Source organism: Sorex araneus, chromosome 1 (genome assembly GCF_027595985.1).
Source record: "Sorex araneus isolate mSorAra2 chromosome 1, mSorAra2.pri, whole genome shotgun sequence".
Lineage (NCBI taxonomy): Eukaryota > Metazoa > Chordata > Mammalia > Eulipotyphla > Soricidae > Sorex > Sorex araneus.
The window spans coordinates 9511647-9537247 of NC_073302.1; the positions used below are offsets into that span (position 1 = coordinate 9511647).

The following is a 25601-nucleotide window of genomic DNA, read 5'->3' on the forward strand; positions in this document are numbered from 1 at the left end:
CTGTCATCAAGATATTATGTGACCATTCAGAATGAACACAATCTCATAAGCAGAAACCATGAACTATCAGGATAGATATCACATCATATCAGGTCCAAACATAAGAAATCTCAGAGTTTTCACCAAAATCTGAAATTAGGAAATGAAATGGCCAAGATATGTCAACTACCTATTAAATAATTGTTCCATTTTAAAGTTACATACTTCATAAAAACATGGATGGAATTGGAGGGTAGTATGTGGAGCAAAATGAATCAGAGGCAGAAGGACAAATACAGAATAATCTCACCTATCCACAAAACAAATTGAGGGTTTTGTCAATAATAAAACTTGGGTACTATATTACAGACATTTTATAAATGTTTTTGATAATGATTTTCTTCCAGGGCGTTGACTGACATAAGACAACGCAAAGGATCACCCAAAAATCAGTACTTGGAGCCTTAGTGGAGCATTCTATATAACTGATTTAGAAAAAAATAGTAGAAACCAAAATTTAAGTTAATAACATAATGGTGTTGAACGTATAATGCATTTCTATAGTCTTTCCTTTAAGTGATTTCTTTCTCTCTCCTAAACATTTTTAGACCACCAGTGTTCTTTCTTTTTTATTTACCATTTTAAAAATTATTTTTGTTCTAGGATGACTGGTTGAGGAAACTTTGGTACATCTATACAATGGAATACTATGCAGCTGTTAGAAAAAAGGAGGTCAAGAATTTTGTAGTTAAGTGGATGGGCATGAAAAGTTTCATGCTGAGTGAAATGAGTCAGAAAGAGAGAGACAGACATAGAAAGATTGCACTCATCTATGGTATATAGAATAACAGAGTGGGAGACTAACACCCAAGAACTGTAGAAATAGGTACCAGGAGGTTGACTCCATGGCTTCGAGGCTGGCCTCACGTTCCGGGGAAAGGTCAAGTCAGAGAAGCGATCACCAACTACATTGTAGTCGAAGGCCATGTGGGGGAAGGGAGTTGCGGGCTGAATGAGGGCTAGAGACTGAGCACAGAGGCCACTCAACACCTTTATTGCAAACCACAACAGCTAATTAGAGAGAGAGAACAGAAGGGAATGCCTTGCCACAGTGGCAGGGTGGGGTGGGGGGGGAGATGGGATTGGGGAGGGTGGGAGGGACACTGGGTTTACGGGTGGTGGAGAATGGGCACTGGTGAAGGGATGGGTTCCCGAACTTTGTATGAGGGAAGTATAAGCACAAAAGTGTATAAATCTGTAACTGTACCCTCACGGTGATTCTCTAATTAAAAATAAATAAATTAAAAAAAATTATTTTTGTTCTAAATTTAATTATTTTTATTATAGTAACTTTCATAACATGTTTGCAATAGTATTAGAATTTATGGTTCTTATGTAAAATATATGCATCATACCATAAACAAAATACAGACACCAAAATTGTTCTTTCTAGTTTGCTTCATCATTCCTTCCCACCTCAATTCTCCTATTTAGAAATCTTCATTTTCTAATCCAAGACCCAGTGTCTGTTCGATAATATTTTCTTATTTTGTTTTTCTATATACCACAGGGGCTAGAACAATAGCACAATGAGTAGGACGTTTGACTTGCACAAGGCTGACCCAGGTTTGAACCCTCTGCCCTTCTCGGAAAGCCCTGCAAGCTACCAAGAGTATCCTGTCCTCAAGGCAGAGCCTGGCAAGCTACCCGTGTTGTATTCGATATACCAAACACAGTAACAACAAGTCTCACAATGGAGATCTTACTGGTGCCCGCTCGAGCAAATCGATGAGCAATGGGATGACAGTAATAAAGTGATACAGTGATATACCACATATGAGCTATATAATTCAATGACTGTCATTTTTCCTATGAGCAACTTTAATATGATATATTACAGTTGGATCGAAGTCGCAACAAGCTTCAAGATTAAATCCTTTCTTACAGCTGTATAGTATTCCTTTTGACCATTATTCTTCCTAAAGAATTTATTTTTTTGAAATGTGGTTAAAAATGTTTTTCTTTTATTACTTTTTGCCAGAATATTTCTGAATTTTATTTTACTCAGATCCTGTAAATGTCCAGACTAAGTTCTTTGCATCTATCTTTCCCATATAATTTACGGAATAGAGCCTCATTTTTTTTCATAGGGCCAACACTATTTTTTATACAAATGATTCCTAATTTTTTTTAATGTTTTGGTCATACTTGCCTTTGGTATCATCTCTTTCTCTCAAAATAGGTTACATTTACATTTCACCATTGGAACATAAACAAAATATTTAGGAAAGGAAATGAAATATCATCCCTATAGGAATAATCATCAATTTGGGAGCTTAACAATAATTCTTTTGATTTGAATTAAATATCAGTTTCTAAATTATTTAGTTCACTAAGTGAAAAATCATGTTCAGTGTTACTAGTCATTGCCATGAATCAGATCCTTCCAGCTAAGTGACTGACAGATATTTAGGTTTTTATTATTTTGCCCTTTCCAGAAAAACTTTATTAATAATATTATTTATATGACATTATTACTATTACACATATCTTATTAGGATAAATTCTTTCAAATAACATTGGATGATATACATTCAAAACTTTGAATTATTTTGAATTAGTGAATTAATACCTTTTTAAAATACAAAGTATTGAATTTTATATTATTAAACAAGCTAAGTTGGTGAAGAAGCCACAAATGCCAGCGTTCTATGTCTGTCCCTCTCCTCTGACTGATTTCACTCAGAGGGTACTCTCCCTTGTATCATGGAGATACACGGATGGATTCAGGTATAAGCAAATTTCATGCTTTAAAATAAAAAGTTTTAACCTTATTCTGAGTGCTAAAACACCCACAGAAAGGTTTAAGTCAAGTTGTGAAAAACAAATTTTAAATTTTGTGTTGGTTACGTTGTATGAAACACTATAACAAAGCAGGGATGTTAGCAAGAATCATGCTAAGTGGCTATTGTGGCAATTTAGGTATAAAATTTAATGTGAGCTATAGATGTAGAGATGAATATAATTACAACTTCGGGAGAAAATACAGAGGGAAATAAACCAACCAAAACATTGGAGACTGAAAGACAAAAGAATATCTCCTATTTTTTCCAAAAATTAGAGGCTTAACCAAAATACATCATTTCACATGATAACATATTATTCTTTGTACCGACATATAACTCTGCTAGAACACAATAGCACACACAGGACACACATACACACACATGCTCATCAGACACATTCACCCGTGAAATCTCACTGCTGAAGGGATTTCTTTTCTTTCACTGCCTCTCAAGTGATGAACACATAATACCTTCAGCTAATGTGCATGCCAGTTCCTTCCATTTTTCTCTAGAAGACACAGAATACAATGCAGCAGATTAAGCCCCTAAGAGTTTCAAAGATGCATTGCACTAGGAAGAAGAATTTTCAGTTCAAACTTAAGATAAATATAACGGTGTACACTGGCTTACAACTCTTGGATGATCAGTGTGGGCACTGACTGCACAAGCATGGAGAGGACCCTGGGGAACAACTCCCCACTCGGATTCCAAATTAGTCACAGAGTTGGGAAATTGTTACTTCATTCCCTTTAGTTCCCTTGGAGAAGAACCGTTTGTTGATAGCAGGCAATAGAGAATTCCTCCTTGGAGCAAAGATGATTCAACCCAAAGCTTCTAGGAAGTTTGTGTTTCACTAAATATTACTGCTGTGGAGTAAATCCTTAAAAACCTCCTACAATGGAGGTTTTTAAGGATTCCTGAGCTTGTCATTCCTACTCACTAACTTTTTCAAACCATGTATTTTTGGCATTAGGTTGAAATGTTTCATTTTAGCTTTATTTTTGGTTAATCTTCCGGGGTGAATCTCTGTTCTCTGATATTGATTCAGTTGTCTAAGCAAGCACTTCTGTTGTCTACACAAACCAAGAACATTATAAAAGAATGTGCCTCTTTTTTGGGGTGCATACCATGCATGTCAACACTATGGAAATTATTGAGAATTGTTTTTGAGGCCTTTGCAGAGATAAGCTCTAAAAAGACTTGAGGGGCTGGAGTCATAGTACAGCAGGTAGTGTGCTTGTCTTGCACTCCTATGTGTGACCCCCCCGCCCCCAACAAGAAAAAAAAAAGAGAAAAAAGAAAAAGACTTAGTATTTTCCAGTGAGCTAGTGTAGCCCAATGATATCTGTTCGCTCCAGGAACAGGAAGAGCCTCAAACCCTTCGTTCAGGGTTTTGATGAAGAAGTCTGACCATCTCATTGGTGGGCGTATAGCTGTCTTTTGACATCCCGTGGAATTCAGTCGGTAACAGCTCTAGTCCAGCGGTGGTCTCTGAATCACATTACATGTCCAGACCATCTGATTTTTAATGCCTTGGCAAACGAGTCAGAGTCCCTGATTCTTGACCATCAATGGAGGTGGGAACTCCGGATTCCTTCTCTCACTTGAGTGAAACCTGACACTCTTAGAATAGCTCTTTTGATTCCTCTTTGGGACATACTACAGGGATGGATGGAGACGTTACTGGCGCCAGCTCGAGCAAATTGGAGATCAATGGGATGACAAGTGATACAAGTGATTTCCAGTGAAGGGCAAAATACCTGCACAGGTAATAGTAATATGTAGGAAAACTAGCCTCAGGTAGTTTAGGTTTATAGGGTTACTCCCATTACCATGCTCCCATTCCTCTTTTTTATTTGTAACTTCTTTCTTAGTGTCCTGTTGACTTGTAAATATTTTTCTCTTCTCCTTGAGTCCTTTGCATAGTTTATTCAGAGCCATGTCCTTTCTGTATGGACACAGGAAGACTTAGCAAATGCTATGTTTTGTAATCTGGGAGTCATTTGACTCTACATGATATTTTCCTCCTGAGCATCTGTTCTCTTGACCTAAACCTCAACTGCCCTTACTTCCTAGCACCCCCAAAAGTAGGGTCCCGCCGAGGGACGAGACGAACCCAGGGCAAGCAGTGAGTTGTGTGCTACCCTGGCAACGAGATGGGCCTGGCCAAAGTGCCTAATCTTAAACTCTTGGTCATGGACAAATGTTGTCATGATCCAAACAGTGATAACTAGATTTGGACCCTGCTAGGGTTAGGAATGATTAATCTGGCCTGAGTGCTGTAGTCTGAGTCTGTGGCAAGATGTTGCCAGGGACCTGCCTTGCAAGCCTCAATGCATCTCTTGCTATGTCCATATAAAAATAACTAGTATTAAGATGTTACTAAGTGTTTGGACAAAGGAAAGGAGAAAAACACCTTAAGAGTCAGGAAGGGCTTTGTAATGCCCTTAGGTAGTGTTTCCTTTGAACCTGGCTGCCCTCAGGAAGGGCTTTCTTATGTTGATTTTGCTACCTGGCTGGGTGTAGCCTAGAGGGCAAGGTGGGAGAGACAAATAGGGAGAGAGACAGAGAGACAGGGCATCCAGAGAGACTGCAGTTGATCCAGAGAGAGGATGGAGGTGGGAGTGCGGGAGATGAGAAAGATGGAAGATTGAATAAACAGTAACTAATCAGCATCCAGCTTGGTCCTCGTTCTTCCTTCGCCTGTCCTTGACCACCGGCCGTCCCGATCCAGCCCATACACAGCGGTTCCAGAGCACCGAACGCGGGCGGTGAGACAGAGCTGCCCGGAGAGCCCGCAAGTGCACATGCCCGTTGTCGTGCTTTAGTTTTTTACAGTAATAGTAATATATTACATGCAAGTAGTTATGTGTAATATAATACATGTAGTAGTAATCATTCAGTTAAATGGGAGAAGTAACAATTTATAAGAATTTGAAATTCGATAATTAAATTATTTAAAAAAATTTCCTCCCAAGCAGTCCCAAGTGGGCACTGAGGGCTACTGTTAGGGATGTACTGTAGGGTCAATAATTTGGTGTTAGTCACTGAGCCATTAGGCACAAACTAGACTACCTGACATTTTTTTGGGTCTTCGGGGTTTTATACCCAGAGATGTTTTGCAGGTCATGTTGTACAGTGGGTTGTAACCAGATAACTCCTGTTTATCTCCCTGCCTTTGAAGTTCTGTGATCCTGTATTTTATCTCCAAGTGTTCCTGAATTTCACCACTCATTGTTGCCAAGTTTTTAGAAGAATCAGGATATGAAAGTTTCACAGAGTTTTCAGACATTTTATTTTTCATAATTCTTTGTTAGGGTAGGTATATATTAGGATCCTTACTGTTACTCCTGATAACATGTAAGTGTAGTAGCTAGCTTTAAGTCCAAAATAGAAGAAGTTTCAGGAGAATTTATAATTTGAGTTGGATCAAGAATGAATTTGTAAGGTGTAATTTGGGAAAAATGTCACATAACCATCCACCCTCTCTGCTTCCGTTGCCTCCTCTTCCCAGGTGGCAGCTTCTTCTCTCCTACCTTTTCTTTTAAAAATCTTTTTGTGAGAGAGACAAGAATTCACCAGATAAAACATATATACGTGTGTGTGTGTGTGTGTGTATAATATAAATATATATGTGTGTGTGAGAATGAAGAGATAGCACAGCATGTAGGGCATTTGCCTTGCACACGGCCAACTCGGGTTCAATTCCTCCATTTCTCTCAGAGAGCCTGGCAAGCTACTGATAGTATCCTGCCTGCATGGCAGAGCCTGGCAAGTTAGTCGTGGTGTATTCAATATGCCAAAAACAGTAACAACTCTCACAATGGAGATGTTACTGGTGCCTGCTTGAGCAAATCAATGGCAGGTAGGGGTGTACTTTTTTAGTGGGAGTATTCTTGAGGCTTTGAATATGGATATATTGTATTAGGTATTCATCTGGACTAATTCAAAGTCTCTGTCCACTAAGTACTTGTAGCAACTCCAATCACTGGATGATTCATAAATGTTCTCACCTTTCAAAAGTCCTTGAGGTTAACAACCTCTGTTTAAAATACCCAGAGAAGTTCACCAATAGTGTTATGATATATTTAAACCTTAAGTTATTTTGAAAGGAAGATCACTTTTCTTAGTTACATATATACAAATTAAGCATAGTTTTTAAAAAGGCAGGTGCTGATCATCACGAATAAGACTTGAATAAGATGTGGGAAAGACGTATAAAGTTATCCTCAGGTGCAAATTTTGGGAAATACCCTATTTCAGCGTACTGTACTGGTACTGGAGCAATAGCACAGCGGGTAGGGAGATTACCTTGTACGTGGCCAACATGGGTTCGATTCACCTGTTCCTCCCAGAGAGCCCGGCAAGGTACCTAGAGTATCCCGCCCACATGGCAGAGTCTGGCAAGCTACCAGTGGAATATTAGATATGCCAAAAACTCTAACAAGTCTCACAATGGAGATGTAACTTGTGCCCACTGGAGCAAATCGATGAACAATGGGATGACAGTGTTACAGTGCTACAGTGCTTATATCAGAGGGATAATGACATATGGCCAATGATATAATTTATAGGTAGTATATTAAGCAGCAAAGTGGGGGAATAGATAATGTCTAATGAATACAGACCCCTGAACTCTGAAAACAGAACTGATATTACCCAAGTCGGGCCGTTTGAAAAAATTTTTGCAATGCCCGTTCCTGTTCTCAGAGTATTCTGGTTCAATAAAAGTCTGCTCTGGTAAAATTTCAGTCCCATAGTTAAACAGGAATTAAGTGAGATCTTCTTAGCTATAGCATCTGCTTGGCTACGTCCTTTAATTGCTTCGGTATCTCCTTTTTGAAGGCCCCTGCAGTGCATAGCTGCAATTTCTCTGGGGGCCTGCATTGCTTTCAACAGCTCAGAAATTTCTTCTCCAGCCTTCGAGGACTATTTTCAGCCGTTATACATCCCTTTTCCTTTGATAATGCAGCATGAACATGGAAAACCAAGTGTCCTCTGGATTATCCAAGAGGGTATCTTTTAAACTAGACCCCTTGCATGGACTTATCTTACCCTTGTGCACACGTGATCTTTACTTTTCGCAGGTTTCCTCAGGGAGGGAAATGATGGTTGCTGGATTAAGGGTTTGACAAATCCTAAATTTTACTCCTGCAGAGTCTACTGTACTTTTGGTACTTTATCTCCCAGCTATCAGAATTTTATTTATTTATTTTAAAGCTAAAATGCAATTCATTGTATGCAAGCACTAATGTCTACATAGAAAGTGTGACTTAGATTTATTTACAGTAGGCAAGTATACACTAAGAAGTACACACACCCAAGAATAATGTTAAGAGAAACATGTGGGAACAAATGAAGAAAACCACAAAACTATATATTTTGTGTCAAATTTGGAAAAAATGGTGTCAAGGGGGGAAAAAATCAAGGTCATTTCAAGGTCATTTTCATATTAGAAATAATTGGTATCATCCTTTTTCTGAAGTCCTTTTATTTTCTACACACCCTGAACTTGATTAAGAGCTCCATGGCTTGGATGCCCGCCTCACTGCTGGGGGGAAAAGGAAACGGGGATAGAGAAGGGACCACTAAGTGAATGACGCTTAGAGGGCTCGCTTGGGATGGGAGATGCGTGCTGAAAGTAGACTGTGGACCAAATATGATGGTTGCTTAGTACCTGTATTGCAAACCATAACACCCAAAAGGAGAGAGAGAGTAAAAGGGAATGTGCCTGCCACAGAGGCAGGGGGTGGGAAGGGGTGGGAGTGGTAGGAGGGATACTGGGGACATTGTTGGTGGAGAATGGGCACTGGTGGAGGGATGGGTACTCGATCATTGTATGACTGAAATATAACCATATAAGTTTGTAGTCTGTAACTTTGTCTCACTGTGATTCATTAAGAAAAAAATACTCTTCTTCTCCAGATGGAATCCCGGTCACACTGAACTTCTAAAAACTTATGGCTTTGGTATGTGGGGACCAGGACTGTTTCCCCGAACTACTTGGCAGTGTAAAATATACAAAGTGAGCAATGGAAAATAGATGATCTAGTATCTGCTCCTAGAAGGCAGGCTTGAATGGTGGTGTTGAATATCCAAGCAAAATATAATGCCCAAATCTATAGAGAGAGCCCCAGAGGCACACAAACCAAGTTCAGAAAACAGCGGCTTCTTGCAGAAATCCCTCTAGACTGTGTACTGAGCCACGGCCCTGTGCCGACCCAGCAGGGAAAAGGTTTTTGTCCCTCAGCTTTCCTTTCGGTGGCAGTGGCATGGTGACTGCCATCATTCAGAGCCCATTGGAAGGAGGTATGAGTTTGCAGCGACAGGGCGTGCATGGGGGGGGGGGCGGTACTGACACTGCCCCCCACCCAGATGAGACCCCAAGCGGCCGCCCACAAACGGCTCCTCCGCTCCTGAATGGCCATGATCCCAGAGGCACACAAACAAATTCAGAACCCAGCGGCCTGGCAGAATTCTCTCTGGACTTAATTACTAAAATACCAGAAGTCCAAGCTCATATATTCTTCATTACCAGCAATAGAAAGCAAATTATTAAATGATGCCTTTTTGGCAGGTCTGATTGTTGGGGGAAAATTTCAAATAATAATAGTGGATTTTCAGTAATCAAAGAGTAAAGTGAAAATCATCTGCCACACAGGCAGAGTGGGGGATGGGAATGGGGTATACTGGAGTTCTTAGTGGTGGAACATGTGCACTGCTGAAGGGATGGGTGTTTGTTTGACTGAGACTTTGTATGACTGAGACTTTGTATGACTTTGTATGACTGAGACTTTGTATGACTTTGTATGACTGAGACTTTGTATGACTTAGTATGACTGAGATTTTGTATGACTGAGACTTTGTATGACTGAGTCATTGTATGACTGAGACTTAAACCTGAAAGCTTTGTAACTGTTCTCATGTTGATTCAATCAAAAAATTTTTTGAAAAAAGAAAAAAAAAACTCGGCACAGGGTTCCGAAATTGAAAAAAAAAGAAAGAAAAAAAAGTCTGTACTTCTAACAGTTTGTCCTAGAGTGAGTTTTGTGATCTCCTCTGACTTTAGAGCAGTTGCTGTCACTGTTAGGAGGCATCAGGGCCACAAACTGTTCAGCTGAAATATTTAGATTAGTAAACTGCAGGCCTGAGAGTTTTCCCTGCCCAGAGGGATAAAGAACATATCCTTTTTGAGATGCAAATCCAGTTCTCTTTGGAGAGGTTGAGCCTTTACCTAGAGGCAGAAACCAAGGTCCCAACCTGAGAAGGGTGAACTCCTCAGAAAAGGAGACGCTACAGGGGACTCTAAAGCTTTCCAGAAGAAGATGAAGGGTTTAATAAGTACAAGGCCTTCCCTGAGGCAGCACCCTGATTAACTTTTGTGTATGCAGGGACTCCAGGCCAAGACAAGTTGGAGAAATTGTATATTACCTTCTCTCTCTCTCCCCTTTCTAAGTTTGTTTCAATAAAAACCATCTTACTTCACGAAAAAGAAAAAAGAAAAGAAGATGGATAAAATAAGTTGTGGTTATGTACATACAGTGAAATACTATGTAGCACTGTAGCACTGTCATCCAATTGTTCATTGATTTGCTCCAGCAGGCACCGGTAACATCTCCATTGTGAGACTTGTTGTTACTGTTTTTGGCATATTGAATATGCCACATGTAGGTTGCCAGGCTCTGCCATGTGGGTGGGATACTCTTGGTAGTTTGCTGGCTCTCCGAGTGGGATGGAGGAATCGAACCCGAGTCGGCCACGTGTAAGGCAAATGCCCTACCCGCTGTACTATCGCTCCAGCCCAAAATACTACATAGCCACTAGGAAAAGAAAAAATTCATTCATGGAAAGTATCATGCTGAGTGTGATAAACCAAAGGCATAAGGACAAATGCAGGATGGTTTCATTTATCTTTGGTATGTAGAGGAGGAAATCAAGGCTAGGGACAATATCAATCTAGAATGAACCTTAAATACTACTGTACAGACCCGAGAGTGCCAGGTTTGGTGGGAAGGGGTGAGATGAAGGAATAGGTTGCCAGGAAATAAGACCGGAACTTAAGTGGTGGATCTCGAGCACAAGGATGGTGCTAAGGAAGGTTATAGCACGCACTGAAACCCAAACTGTGACTTAACAAATAATGGGGGAAGAAGAAAGAGAAGATAGGCAGGACCAGAGGAACAAAGGGATGTGGAGAGAGTCATGGACACTTCTGCGGTGTGATAGGAAGCAACTTTGCACATCAGTGTAAGAAATGAGCACTATTGTAACCTTATTACCCAAACAATTGCGAATATTTTTTAAATAAAAAAAAATAGACATCCTTTTTTAAATAAGTTTTATGTTTATAAAAAATGCATTTCTTTATATGCTTTACCCACCCTCACCTGTTTTCCCCTGATTAATATATTCCATTAATATTGCATATTTATTGCAATTTAGCTATTTTGATATTTTATCAAAAAAAGTTTATAGTTTCCTTTAGAGTTTACTTTTAATATTTTACTGAGCTCAGGTTTTGCTAAATGTATGTTTTTCTAGTCATAAGATCATACAAAATAGTTTTATTGGCCCCAAATTTTCCTTTGCTCTGTTTATTCATCTCTCTCAACCTTTATCTCTGAACCCTGGAAACCAATGTTTTCTCTGCTGTCTCTGCAGTTCCAGAATATCATCTACTTGGTATTTTCAGGCTTTTCAAACTGCCTTCATAAGAGTATTAGAGAAGAGCTTAGCAATAAAATTTAAGTTCAATATATACATACATACAACCCAGTAATTATTCTTCTGTGTATAAAATTCAACATATTTTTCAGATTTCAATAGATCTGATGATGACTAAGAATTAGTATAAGAAACATTGCTTATAAATGTAAATGACTGAAAAACAAAAGTCAACCATGGAAAAGAGTAAAGATAACTTGTTTTGTATAACATGGATAAATTTCACAAAGAAAATGCTAGACTACAAGCAGATGGAAAAAAATGGAAATATCAATATACACCAATATTTTTCTTTTTAAAACTTTTTAAGAAAAGTATAAGAATGCTAAAAATATTAAATATAACAAAAGTACTGCATACTTCCAAGAAGAGACAAAGACAAAGATACTGATGAGGAGGGGAAAAGGGGACATAGAAATAGTATTTGTTTTATACTAATTAACCCTAAGTGAGAGAATCACTGTGAATGAAAAATTTTTGGTTCTATTCTTTGAAGTGTGACTATGTCAAATTTATTATATATTATACATTAGCATATTATTTATCTAAATATATTCACAAATTTTTAATTACACTATATTCTTAATGTTAGCTATATTGTTTAGAAGTTTTTCAATATTTACAAACATTTGAATAAACTTCACTAAATGTGAAATTATTTCTCGAGTTTGTAAAATATTTGTTACTTAACAAATTTAGGATTTTATCTCACATATGTACTTTGAGTCCCATATTCACACCCTATATTGCTAGTTTAGGGGATAGGCAAATTTAAATTGCCTCTCTGAAAATGATCTTCCTTCTCTTTACCAATTAATCAGGTTAAAAATAATAATAAGAGGAATGTATTTGTCACATTATTGCCATATGATAATGCCATTTTTTTGTGTTTTCTTTGAGCAGAAATAAGTTCCCAAGAGCTGAAGAGAGACATAATATTCTATATTCATGTAGCATGGGCAGAAGTGTATATGTATGTATGTATATTTTTTTTTTTTTTGCTTTTTGGGTCACACCCAGCGATGCTCAGAGGTTACTCCTGGCTTTGCACTCAGGAGTTACTCCTGGCGGTGCTTGGGGGACCATATGGGATGCCGGGGATCGAACCCGGGTCGGCCGAGTGCAAGGCAAACGCCCTACCCGCTGTGCTATCGCTCCGGCCCGATATTTTAATACAATCTAAACTATCCTGAATTCCTACCTGAACTTCTTGATATTATTTCTTCCTATATTCCTATGCGATAGCACAGTGGAACTTTTTCTTTGCATGTGGCTGACCCAGGTTCGATCCCTCTGTCCCTCTAGGAGAGCCTGGCAAGCTCCGGAGAATATCCCGGCCCCATGAAAGAGCCTTGCAAGTTATCTGTGGCATATCGATACGCCAAAAACATTAACAACAAGTCCCACAATGGAGAAATTACTGGTGCCTGCTTGAGCAAATTAATGAGCAAACGGACGACAGTGCTACCATGCTACCTATTCCTATGAATATAACCTCATATCTTGAAAGGCTGACCCCCCCGTTTAGGCATGGAATGATCACCATCAATCGCATCACAATTGGAAAGTGACTTTAAAATCCCATCTCTCACTCTAGTACCTGAACCATTTAGCCTTCCTCAGACACAAAGGGACCCAAAAGAGTTTGAGTTCACCACCAGTTGTCTGCAGCAATCCTACAATTTCATTATCCTGGGACTTATTTTTCAAGTCCACAAATTAAAAAAATGTATGAAGTTAAAAATTCATACAGAAAGTCAACATGATAAATTATTCCACACACATACCATAGCACTTTCTAAAGGAATTTTAGTATATTAGGATCATTGAGAAGTTTCCAGTAGCTTCCCGAGAGGGAAGAGACATTTCTCTTGATTACATACACAGTGTGAGAGCAATTGTACAGTGAATAGGTCACTTGCCTTGCATGCTGTCGACCTAGGTTTGATCCCCACTATTCATATGACCAACTGAGCCTTACAGGAGTGATCCCTGAGCACAGAGCCAAGGGTAAGCTCTGAGCACTGCCAGGTGTGGCCCAATTTTGCCTTTCCTCACCCCTGCAAAATTACAAACCAGGCAATTGCCGCATCATAGATTCAATGACAATGAAATAAAGCTTAAAAATTCGGAGTGAAATGATTTTTAATCTGAAATTATTCATGATGTGTCAGGTAGTTGCCTAGGTGAATCCTGAGATGTTTTTCCACAAACTATATCAATTCAATGCTTGGCAAAGCCCACTCAAATTAAGAAAAGATAATGTATCCTATCACCATCACTACGAATATATCTGGGCAACAACCCCTGTAAATGCCCCCACACTAAACTATAGGAAAGCGTTGTTGATGTTTTGCAAAAGAAAATCTTGGCAAGATAAATACGGGTTAACTAAAATAAATAATTAGATAATAAACTTCCCAACAAAATAAATATCCATATAAATGTAATTGAAAAATCTATCTACAAAATTAAAAAGATTGTAGGTCAAGGGAAGCAATGTGAAAGGAAAAATCTTAGGACGATTTATTTGACACAGATACACATACACACACATACACACACACACACACACACACACACACACACACACACACACATATATATATATAAATTCATACACAGTGCTCAGGGGTTACTCCTGGCAGTTGGCAGTGCTGGGAGGACCATATGGGATGCTGGAGATCAAGGCAGCCTCATGCCCCATGCAAGGCAAATGCCCTACCCATTATACTAACTCTACAGTTCCCTGAAATGTATGTATTTAAGAAGCATTTTTTATCACGCAAAAATAAGAATACTAAATAAAGACCATATGAAAACTAAAGCATAATGGATGAAAGATTGCCATACTAGGTTTATTACTAAGGAACAATAATTCAGGAAAGAAATAACCTTCCTGTTGCTTGTGCAGGAAGGTGTAGACCTTATATAAAGTTACAGTACATAAAATTCTCACTGTGGTGGAAATATTGCTCTACTGAAAATGTTTCTTAGTGCTCCTTTCATATCTCGATTCCTCAGGCTGTAGATAAAAGGGTTCAACATGGGAGTAACAAAGGTGTACAATATAGCAACTATGACATCCTTGTTATTAGAGTGATTGGATGAGGGAAAAAAGTAGAGTCCAATAATTGACCCATAGTAGAGAGAAACTACAGTGAGGTGTGACCCACATGTGGAAAAGGCTTTGAATATTCCCTTTGCAGAGGGGGTCTTCAGGATGGTGGCCCCAATGCGACCGTAAGAGACCAGGATGCATATGAACGGTACAGTGATCACGACTGTGCCCACAGTGAAGATAGCCAGGTCATTGACTGTGGTGTCTGAGGTGGACAGCTTAAGTAAGGCAGAGAGGTCACAGAAGAAGTGGGGGACAACATAGTCTCCACAGAAAGAGAGCCGGATCAGAAGCAGGGTATGGGAAAGGGCACTAGCACAGGATAGAACCCAGGACACAGTGACCAGCAGGATACACAGGTTCTGACTCATGATGGTGGTGTAGTGGAGGGGGTGACAGATGGCCACGTACCTGTCATAGGCCATAGAGGTGAGAAGGAGGCTGTCAATATCTCCAAAAAATACAAAGAAATACATCTGGGAAACACAACCAGCATAAGAGATGGATTGGCTCTGTGTCTGCATATTGAAGAGCATCTTTGGGGCTATCACTGAAGAGAAAGAGACGTCAGTGAGAGCCAGGTGGCTGAGGAAGAAGTACATGGGGGTGTGGAGGCGGGAGTCCAGCCTGATGAGCAGGATGATGAGCAGGTTCCCCAGCACTGTGGTCAGGTACATGGATAGGAAAAGGGCATAATATAGGTCCTGTTTCTCTGTCCAGCTGGGGAGCCCCAAGAGGAGGAACTCGGATGCACAGCTCTGATTGTCCATCTCATGGTCTTCTCATTTCTTGGAGAAAAAAATAGATTATAATCTGAAAGATGAGAAATATATAACAGAACATAGTTTTAGACAAGTCTGTGAATTTTAACCTAAAAGCTATTATTTTGAAATTCTGTATAACAAGTTAACATAAAAAAACATTTTCCCTCTAGTTAAAGGCAATAACTCATGAGTATATTGTACCTTCAGTTCTTAGGCTCAGAAAATCCTCCCATATCTCTCCAGAGTCCAGTGAAGTTGATGGAGCATCTAAGAGTCTTAGAGATGCTTTGTCAGCTTAGAGAGCTTAGAGAGCAGCATCAGCTCAAAACCAATTAAGATACATTTATTTAGGTACACTTGCTTACAACTTCTGAACAATCAGTGTCGTCTCTAACTTTAGAGCCATGGAAACAACCTGGGGGATAAATCCCCATTTTGACTCCAAATTAGACACAGGCTGAGGGAATAATCATTTGGTTCCCTCTGGTTCCCTTGGAGAACTGGTTGTTGTGGAAGCCACAGAGAATTCATCTTTGGAGAAAGGTGATATAAAGTTCATATTGCTGTGAGCTTGGTGCTTTCAAAAGCATTTCTGATGTATACTAGGGTATTGGGGAAGCAATTCATTGAATATTATATTTTCAGCTCGAGCCCCATAATTCTTTGTAACCTACTATTTTAGGCTTTGAGCTGAAATCTACCAATTTAACATTATTCATTTTTTAATCATCAGGGGAAATTCACAGAACTCTTTTCCCCAGATATGGCAATGATGGTCTAAACAAGCTTTTTCTACTCTACTGAAAAAATGAGGGCATCTTGATTGAGAATGTGCCTCTTCATATAAAATATTATAATATGAGACTGACACCCAAGTACAGTAGATACAAGGGCCAGGAATATTGCTCCACATGAGCTGGGGGAGAAGGCAGCTGGAATAGGGAAGGGATCGCTAAGTTAATCATGGTTGGAGGGATTGTTCGGGATGGCACATGTGTGCTGACAGTAGATAAAGAACCAAATGTGATGGCCTCTCAGTATCTGTATTGTGAACCATAATGCCCGAAAGGAGAGAGAGAGTATGGGGGAAATTGTCTGCCACAGAGGTAAGGGGAGGGCTGGAAAGGGGGCAGATACTAGGGATATTGGTGATGAAAAATGTGCAAGGCTGGATGGATGGGTGTTCCATCATTTTACAATTGCAACTCAAACATGAAAGCTTCATAACTGTATCTCATGGTGAGATACAAATAAATAAATAAATAAAGTTAGTTAATTATTTAGTTGATTAATTGTTTAAAAAGAGAGAACGTGCCTCTTTTACTGTCCATGGATACGCATTGTGAAACACTGTGGGATTGTTGGAGATTCATTCCTGAGGCCCTGGGGAGAAATGCACTAAAATTAGTTTATTTTTAATAGTGATGAGATGAAAACATGAATATGAGATGATAACATGCAGAGTCATTATATTAGACTGGAAAAATAACTATTCGTATGAGTGAAAAAAATTATAATTAAAAAAACAAAACAAAACAAATGTGTCGTCCTTAGTGATGCTCAGGAGTCTGGTTGGACAGAGTTGACAGTTCCAAGCCAGGGCTCAGGACTGTAGTGCTACTCAGGCCCTGCGGTGCCGGAGACTACCAGGGCCCCGACTGCAGTGCTCAGGGTCTCTGGGGTCATGTCCAGAGACTCTAGAATCCCAGAGGGGATTGAGTTTGGGTCAGGCATGGGCTAGATGTACACCCTAACCCCTGTAACTCTCTTCAAGTCAATATATATATATATATATATATATATATATATATATATATATATATATATTGCTTTTTTGGGTCACACCAGGCGATGCACAGGGGTTACTCCTGGCTCTGCACTTAGGAATCACTACCAGCGGTGCACAGGGGACCATATGGGATGCTGGGAATCGAACCTGGGTTGGCTGGGTGCAAGGCAAGCGCCTTACCCCCTCTGTTATTCCTCCAGCCCCAAGTCACTCTATTTTTATTTTTATTTAGTATATGACTTGCAAATGTTCTTGTTTTTCACTTCTTTGATCCCAAAGTTTTAGAAAAGTCAGAAAATGACCAATTTAACTCTTTCGAGAGATTTTAATTTGAAGAATGTATTCTTTTCAGGGTAAGTATATTATGTTACCATTTCCGTTGATACCACTCCAGAACCCCCTGCCCCCGTACCAGGCTGTCTTCACTAGGACCCCTTCAGAGGGGTTGGGTTCAGTTTCCTTCCTCGCCCCAAGCAGAGCCCCAGCAACCGACAACCTCCCAAACCCAACCATGTTCAAGACCACTCTTCACATGCTTGGATGTGCCTCATGCATGAAGGAACCGACAGAGGAACCCAGGCATGCGGGACCCGTGGCTGAGATCTCTAAGCCTGCTCAGATTAGGACTGCGCCTCCTCCCCCCAGATCCCCAGTTTGTCAGTAGATTGGCAGTCACACCCACAAACTGCCCCCAGTGCCATGTAATCTCATCAACAGCCAAGATCTTGAGACTGTAAAACAAAGCTCCTGGAAGAGAGCGATGCAAAATCTCACAGTGCAGCGCCTCGCAAACTACTTGTGGCGAACTTGATATGCCAAAAACAGTAACAATAATGGGCCTGATTCCCCTGAATGGGACAGGGATGAATGGAGATGTTACTGGTGCCCGCTTGAGCAAATCGATGAGCAATGGCATGACAGTGATACAGTGTGATACAGTGATACCACCCCTGAATAATTAGCTTTAATATGAAAACAAAGGAAGTTTCAGGACGATTTTTATTTGAGTTAGTTGTGAATGAATTTGCTAGATGCAAGATTTGAGTACACTGCATCGCTTTACCATCCTTCTCCCTTGCTTCCTATCTTCATCACTCTAGATGGAAGCTAGTGGAATTTCTGGGTCATATGGAAGTTCAGTTCAGTTCTAATAAATCTCCATACTGTTTCCACAAGGGCCCAACCAGACAACAGTTTCACCAGTGATAAATGAGTTTTTCTTTTCCACCAAGTTCCCTGACAATACAGATTGTTTTTCACTTTTAAAAAATGCATTTCCTTCTCACTGCTGTGAGATGATGGCTCACTGTCACATAATCATGTTTTAGATTTCACAGATAACATTAGATGCACTTTTATCTACATCTACTAGTCATCTATAGGTCTCATTTATAGAAGTGTCTGTCTTCTCTCTCCATATTTGATAAGGTTTTTGGATTTTATTGTTGTTGTTGTTGATCTTTGTGAGTGCTGTAGATATCCTGAATTTAACACTTTGTGTGGTGTGCTGAGTGCAAATATTCTCTCCCATTCAGCTGACTGTCATATAGCGTTAGCCTTTGGTTTTTTTTCCCCATGAAGAAGCTCTTTAATTTGATGTAGTTCCATTTATTTATTTTTGCTATTGTTGCCTTTACGAGTAAAATCATGTCATTGAAAAGACCTTGTGATATAACTCTTGGAGTATTCTGGCCGTATTTTTCCACAGTATATTTGATAAATTTTGGTCTGATCTCAAGGTCTGTGATCCACTTGTATAAATTGTGAGATACGGATTCAACTTCATTTTTTAACATGTGGTTTTCACTTTTCCCAATACCACTTGCTAAACAGGATATCTTTATTCCACTTAATATATACAGCTCCTTTGTTGAAAATTATATGACCACAGATTTGGGTTTTTTTCTTTGGGTACTCAATTCTAACCCATTGGTAGGGTTAGAATCTGTCCTTATAACAGAACCAGTGCTATTTTGATTATCATAGGTTTATAATATAGTTTCAGTTATATAGAGATATCACCCAGCTTCTTATATCTCAGTATGGCTTTGGCTACTAGAGTGGTCTTTTTTGTGGGGGTGGCACACCCAGTGGTGCTCATGGCTCACTCTTGGCTCTGCACGTAAGGAACACTCATGGAATCAGGTTGGGTCCGGATAAGGTTGGGATATGTGGTTCCAGGGTGAACCCAGATTGGCCACATGCAAGGCAACAGCACTCTACCCACTGTACTATCTCTCCAGTCCCTATTCTGTTGTTTCGTCATTCCATACAACCTTCATTACCTTCATTGTTTCGTATTTTAAGTCCTTGAAGAATATCACTGGAATTTGGACAGGAATTGCATCGAATCTACATAATAGTTGAGTTAGGATGATCATTTTGACAATAGTAATTCCTCCAATATATGAACAAGGAATAATTTTTCATTTTCTAAGGTCTCTTCCAAAAGTGACTTTGAGTTTTCATGATATAGGTCTCTCACTTCTTTTATGAATTTGACTCCTAGGCACTGGATATTTTTGGACACATTTTGAATGTATTAGACTCTTTGATAGCTTCATCTTCATTATTTGCACATAGGCATAAAACATATTTTTGTGTGTTGAATTTTTAGCTGACTACATTTCTGTATTAAATTGTTTCTGAGAGTTCTTTATTGGACTCTTTATGATTCATATGTATATATAATCATGACATCTGCAAATAGTGGTAATTTGACTTCTTTTCCAATTTTTCCTTAGATTTCTTTTTTTAACCTTTGTGCGTTTGCTAGCACTCCTAATGCTAATTGGATGAAAATTAAGAAACTTCTTTGCTTGTACTTGATCTCAGAGGAAATGCTTTTATTTCAGCTTTTCATATTAAAAATCATACTGGCTATCAATTTGTTAAAGATGGCCAGTACTATCTTGAGGAGGGCATTTCCCACACCTATTTTTTTTGAGGGCTTTTAGCATTAATTAGTTTTGGATCTTGTCCAAAGCTTTTACTACAGTAATTAATATGATTACATTTTTAATCTTTCTTTCAAAAGTTGAGTTCAAAATTTTCATATCTTTTACCCACCTCACCTGTTCTCCCATTATTAACATATTAGTCCAAATTGTACATGTTCTAATGACACAGATACTGATGTATTATTAATAACAGTTTATAGTTTACATTAGAGTTCACACTTTGTCTTTTATGGAATTCAGGTTTTGAAAAATGTATATTGATATGTACCTATAGTCATAGGATCATACAAAATAGTGTCACTGATCTAAATATTCTCTTTATGTATTCAACTTTCTCTATCTGTATCTGAGGCAACCACTGATCTTTCGACTCTTTCTATGGTTGCATTTTCCAGAAGCCATATAGTTATAATTTACAGTATGGGGTCTTTTTAGATTGTATTCTCAAGAAAACTCTGTAAAGAGTTTAGCTGTAATAGTTATGTTAAATATATACATGCCTACTAACAGTCTTCTGTGAATATAATTTATACATACTTTTCATGCGTGCAATATGTCACTATGTATAAAGGAGTATACTCATAAAAGCAAAACACTAAAGCAAAAAGAAATTATAAAAACATAAAGTGTATTTTTATCTAACAGTGGAATATTATATTATGTGAATAAGAAAAATCCTAGGTAAAAAAGTGAAACACACAAAAAATGTGAAGCATCATTTCATTTGTATGTATGTGTAGAACAAAAAATATGGAAGGATCAATATACTCTAACATTAAAAAAAATCTGAAGACCTGTGAAAAAGTAATGGAATAGTACATTATTTAAAAGATACCATGTATTTCCCAAAAGAAAGGAAAGGATGGTACCATTTAAGAAGAGGGAAAAAATGGGCTTAAAAATGCTTTTAGTTTTGTTCTAGTCTAGAGATTGTGAATTTTTACTCTTCTTTGAAGTGTGACTATCTTGTTTATTATATATACACATATATATAATGTATTATCTAAATATATTCACACACATTTTAAATTTGCTTTTCTTGGTTCACACCTGTTGATGCTCTGGGTTTACTCCTGGCTCTGCACTCAGGAATTACTCCTGGAGGTGCTGGGGGACCATATGGGATCCCGGGGATTGAAACCAGGTCGGCCGTGTGCAAGGCAAATGCCCTGCCCACTGAACTATTGCTTCAGCCCCTATTCAAACATGTTAATTTAATCTATACTTACCACATGTTATACACTGTACGCTTTAGAATACTTATAAAATTTGAATAAAATTTTACTAAATTTGTTAAAATATTATTAAAGAACGTAGGATTTTACAAAAAAAGTGTGTGAGAATGAAATGCACTTAATTATTCTAGTTTATTGAATTGACCAAGTTAAATTCTCTCTAGTAAATTGAACTTTCTCTGTTTATCTATTTAATCAGCGTACTTAGAATGATCAGCAGAACCTGGCAAGCTACCCATGGTGTATTCGATATGCCCCAAACTGTCACTGTATCACTGTCACTGTCATCCCATTGCTCATCGATTTGCTCGAGCGGGCACAAGTAAGGTCTCCAAGTTAGAATTGTTGCGACTGTTTTTGGCATATTGAATATGCCACGGGGAGCTTGCCAGGCTCTGCCCTGCGGGCATTTGATATGCCAAAAACAGTAACAACAAATCTCACAATGGAGACATTATTGGTGCCCGCTTGAGCAAATAGATGGACAACAGGACGACAGTGCTACCGTGGTATGTCAAATAATAATAGGGAGATATTTGCCACATCATTGGCATATAACATTGAAGTCATTATTTTCCTTGAACAGAAGCAATTTCCCCAGAGTGGAAGATAAAACTTGATCATTGATAAACTCAGCTAGGTAACAAGTCTCACAATGGAGACGTTACTGGTGCCTGCTCCAGCAAATCAATGAACAACAGAATGACAGTGCTATAGTGCTACAGTGAAGGAATTAAATTTATTTTTATTGATGTGTCATAGTTTACTATAACTTTAAAATAATTGATTTAATATTACATTTGTACTATAGCAATCTTTCCACCCGTGTTTTAAGATCACCGTACCTTTGTTCCCTGCTCCTGTATCCTTCACACCCCCTTAGTCACTTCAGTTCTGAATTTTACAGATCATGTATCACGTAACCCTTTTAACGGAAAACAGAGGATACAATATGCTTGTATTAGGGGCAGAAGTTTTTGGTTTTCATTCAGACATACTTAGAGTAAACTACCACATGTAAGTCTTCCTGGGTTTCTTAGTATTCTTCATAGGCATTCTTAACAAACACTGAAAGGCTGAACCTCATATTGGAAATAGAAGTATCTCCCAAAATTATCTTATCACTAGGAAAGTCACTTTAAAATTTCTACTGTAATCTGTATTGCAAACCATAATGCCCAAAAGTAGAGAGAGAGAGAGAGAGAGAGTATGGGGGAAATTGTCTGCCATGGAGGCAGGGGGAGTGTGGGATGGAGGGGCATACTGGGGACATTGGTGGTGGATAATGTGTAGTGGTGGACGGATGGGTGTTTGATCATCCTATGATTGTAATTCAAATATGAAGGATTGTATCATATCTCACAATGACTCAATAAAAAAAATTTCTACTATAATTTTTTTTTACTGTGACCATACTCTTTGACCAGTTAGCCATTCTCACACAGGAGATTAAATCAAGTTTGAATTCGGCACCAGACTCCAGTCCCAGGTCCACCACATCCATTTTCTTGGACCTTAGGAAAACCATATAGGTTCAGCGTGGCCAAGCCCACTCAAAATAAGGAAACAGCACAGTAATATATCCTATCACCATCACTATGACTATAACTTGACAAATAAACTATAAGGATTGTTTTAAAAATAAAACAATTTAGAAAACCTGTTTGAAATTAATGTCATTCACAAAATACATCAAATGTACTTCAAAATTAGGCACAAAGATACAATTTTTCAGTTACAGAAAATATTTTTTTGTTATTTAAGGAATAAAAAACTGGACATCAAGGTTGTGATTGACTAAAATAACTAATAAATTAAAACTACCCAACTGAGTGAATGAATAAATAAATAAATTTTGTGGAAGGTTGCAACCACAGAGAAAATGAAAAAGTTTGTGGGACAGTGAACACAACAAGCAAAGGACAAAACATTTTAGAAGAATCATTTGGAAGGCAATTTTAGATAAATCAATATGGAAGACATATTTTCAATAAACCTTTCACATAGCACAAAAAAGAGAAGAAAAGTAACAGAGAAAATTATACAAACTCTCTCCCTGCCCCCTGCCCGAGGTTTGGGGCTCGCCCTGACGTCCCCACCCACGCTTGGCACCTTTCGGCCGCCGCACCTTCAGGTCCTGACCACTCCCCACTCTGCAGGTATCTCACATATATATGTAATTTGAGTCCCATATTCACCATATATTGCTAGTTTAGGATATAGGCAAATTTAAATTGCCTCTCTGAAAATGATCTTCCTTCTCTTTACCAATTAATCAGGTTAAAAATAATAATAAGAGGGATGTATTTGTCACATGATTGCCATATGATAATGCCATTTTCTCGTGTTTTCCTTGAGCAGAGATAAGTTCCCAAGAGCTGAAGAGAGACATAATATTCTATATTCACATAGCATGGGCAGAAGCATATATATATATGTATATATATTTTAATACAATCTAAGCTATCCTGAATTCCTACCTGATCTTCTTGATATTATTCCTTCCTATATTCCTATGAGATAGAACAGTGGAACGTTCGCTTTGCACGTGGCTGACCCAGGTTCGATCCCTCTGTCCCTCTAGGAGAGCCTGGCAAGCTTCGGAGAATATCCCGCCACTCATGGCAGAGCCTGACAAGTTACCCGTGGTGTATTAGATATGCCAAAAATATTAACAACGAATCTCTCAATGGAGACATTACTGGTGCCTGCTTGAGCAAATTGATGAGCAAAGGGACGACAGTGCTACCATGCTACCTATTCCTATGAATATAACTTCATATCTTGAAAGGCTGACCCCCCGTTTAGGCATGGAATGATCACCATCAATTGCATCACAATTGGAAAGTGACTTTAAAATCCCATCTCTCACTCTAGTACCTGAACCATTTAGCCTTCCTCAGACACAAAGAGTTTTGCCACCAGTTGCCTGCACCAGTCCTACAATTTCATTATCCTGGGACTTTTTTTTTCAAGTCCACAAATTAAAAAAATGTATGAAGTTAAAAATTCATACAGAAAGTCAACATGATAAATCACCCCACACACATACCATAGCACTTCCTAAAGGAAATTTAGTATATTAGGATTATTGAGAAGATTCCAAAAGTTTCCCGAGAGGAAGAGACATTTCTCTCGATTACATACACAGTGCGAGAGCAATTTTACAGTGAATAAGTCACTTACCTTGCATGCTGTCAACCTAGGTTTGATCCCCACCATTCATATGACCCACTGAGCCTTACAGGAGAGTGATTACTGAGCACAGAGCCAGGGGTAAGCTCTGAGAACTGCTAGATGTGGCCCAATTCTGCCTTCCCTCACCCCTGCAAAATTACAAACCAGGCGACTGCCGCATCATAGATTCAATGACAATGAAATAAAGCTTAAAAATTCAGAGTGAAATGATTTTTAATCTGAAATTATTCACGATGTGTCAGGTAGTTGCCTAGGTGAATCCTGAGATGTTTTTCCACAAACTATATCAATTCAATGCTTGGCCAAGCCCACTCAAGCTAAGAAAAATTAATGTAACCTATCACCATCACTATGAATATACCTGGGCAACATACACCTTTAAATGACCCCACCCTAAACTATAGGAAAGGGTTGTTGATGTTTTGCAAAAGAAAATCTTCGCAAGATAAATATGGGTTAACTAAAATAAATAATTAGATAATAAACTTCCCAACAAAATAAATATCCATATAAATGTAATTGAAAAATATATCTACAAAATTAAAAATATTGTAGGTCAAGGGAAGCATGTGAAAGGAAAAATCTTAGGATGATTCATTTGACACACACACACACACACATATATATATAAGTATATATATATATATTCATACACAGTGCTCAGGGGTTACTCCTGGCACTTGGCAGTGCTGGGAGGACCATATGGGATGCTGGAGATCAAGGCAGCCTCATGCCCTGTGCAAGGCAAATTCCCTATCCACTATACTAACTCTACAGTTCCCTGAAATGTATACATTTAAGAAGCATTTTTTATCACACAAAAATAAGAATACTAAATAAAGACCATAAGAAAACTGAAGCATAGTGGATGATAGATTGCCATACTAGGTTTTACTAAGGAACAATAATTCAGGAAAGAAATAACCTTTCTGTTGTTTGTGCAGGAAGGTGTAGACCTTATATAAAGTTACAGTACATAAAATTC

General features: G+C 38.6%; 1 protein-coding gene across 1 annotated transcript; it reads right to left on the reverse strand.

Annotated features, from left to right (window-relative positions):
- Positions 1-6: 6 nt before the first annotated feature.
- Positions 7-15440, reverse strand: LOC129400868 (olfactory receptor 1J4-like). Its single transcript, XM_055124080.1, has 3 exons — positions 14531-15440; positions 7485-7615; positions 7-63 (listed from the first exon to the last, which is right to left on the reverse strand). The coding sequence occupies exons 1-3, from the start codon at positions 15438-15440 to the stop codon at positions 7-9; spliced, it is 1098 nt and encodes a 365-aa protein (XP_054980055.1).
- Between the last annotated feature and the right edge of the window lie 10161 nt (positions 15441-25601).

Coding starts and splice junctions, on each gene's coding strand:
- LOC129400868 (XM_055124080.1), bottom strand. CDS start 15,440: ATGGACAATCAGAGCTGTGCATCCGAGTTCCTCCTCTTGGGGCTCCCC. Junction 7,616..14,530: donor AGCACTAAGAAACATTTTCA/GTAGAGCAATAT, acceptor CAGATGCTATAG/CTAAGAAGATCTCACTTAAT. Junction 64..7,484: donor TTTCAAACGGCCCGACTTGG/GTAATATCAGTT, acceptor CTATCCTGATAG/TTCATGGTTTCTGCTTATGA.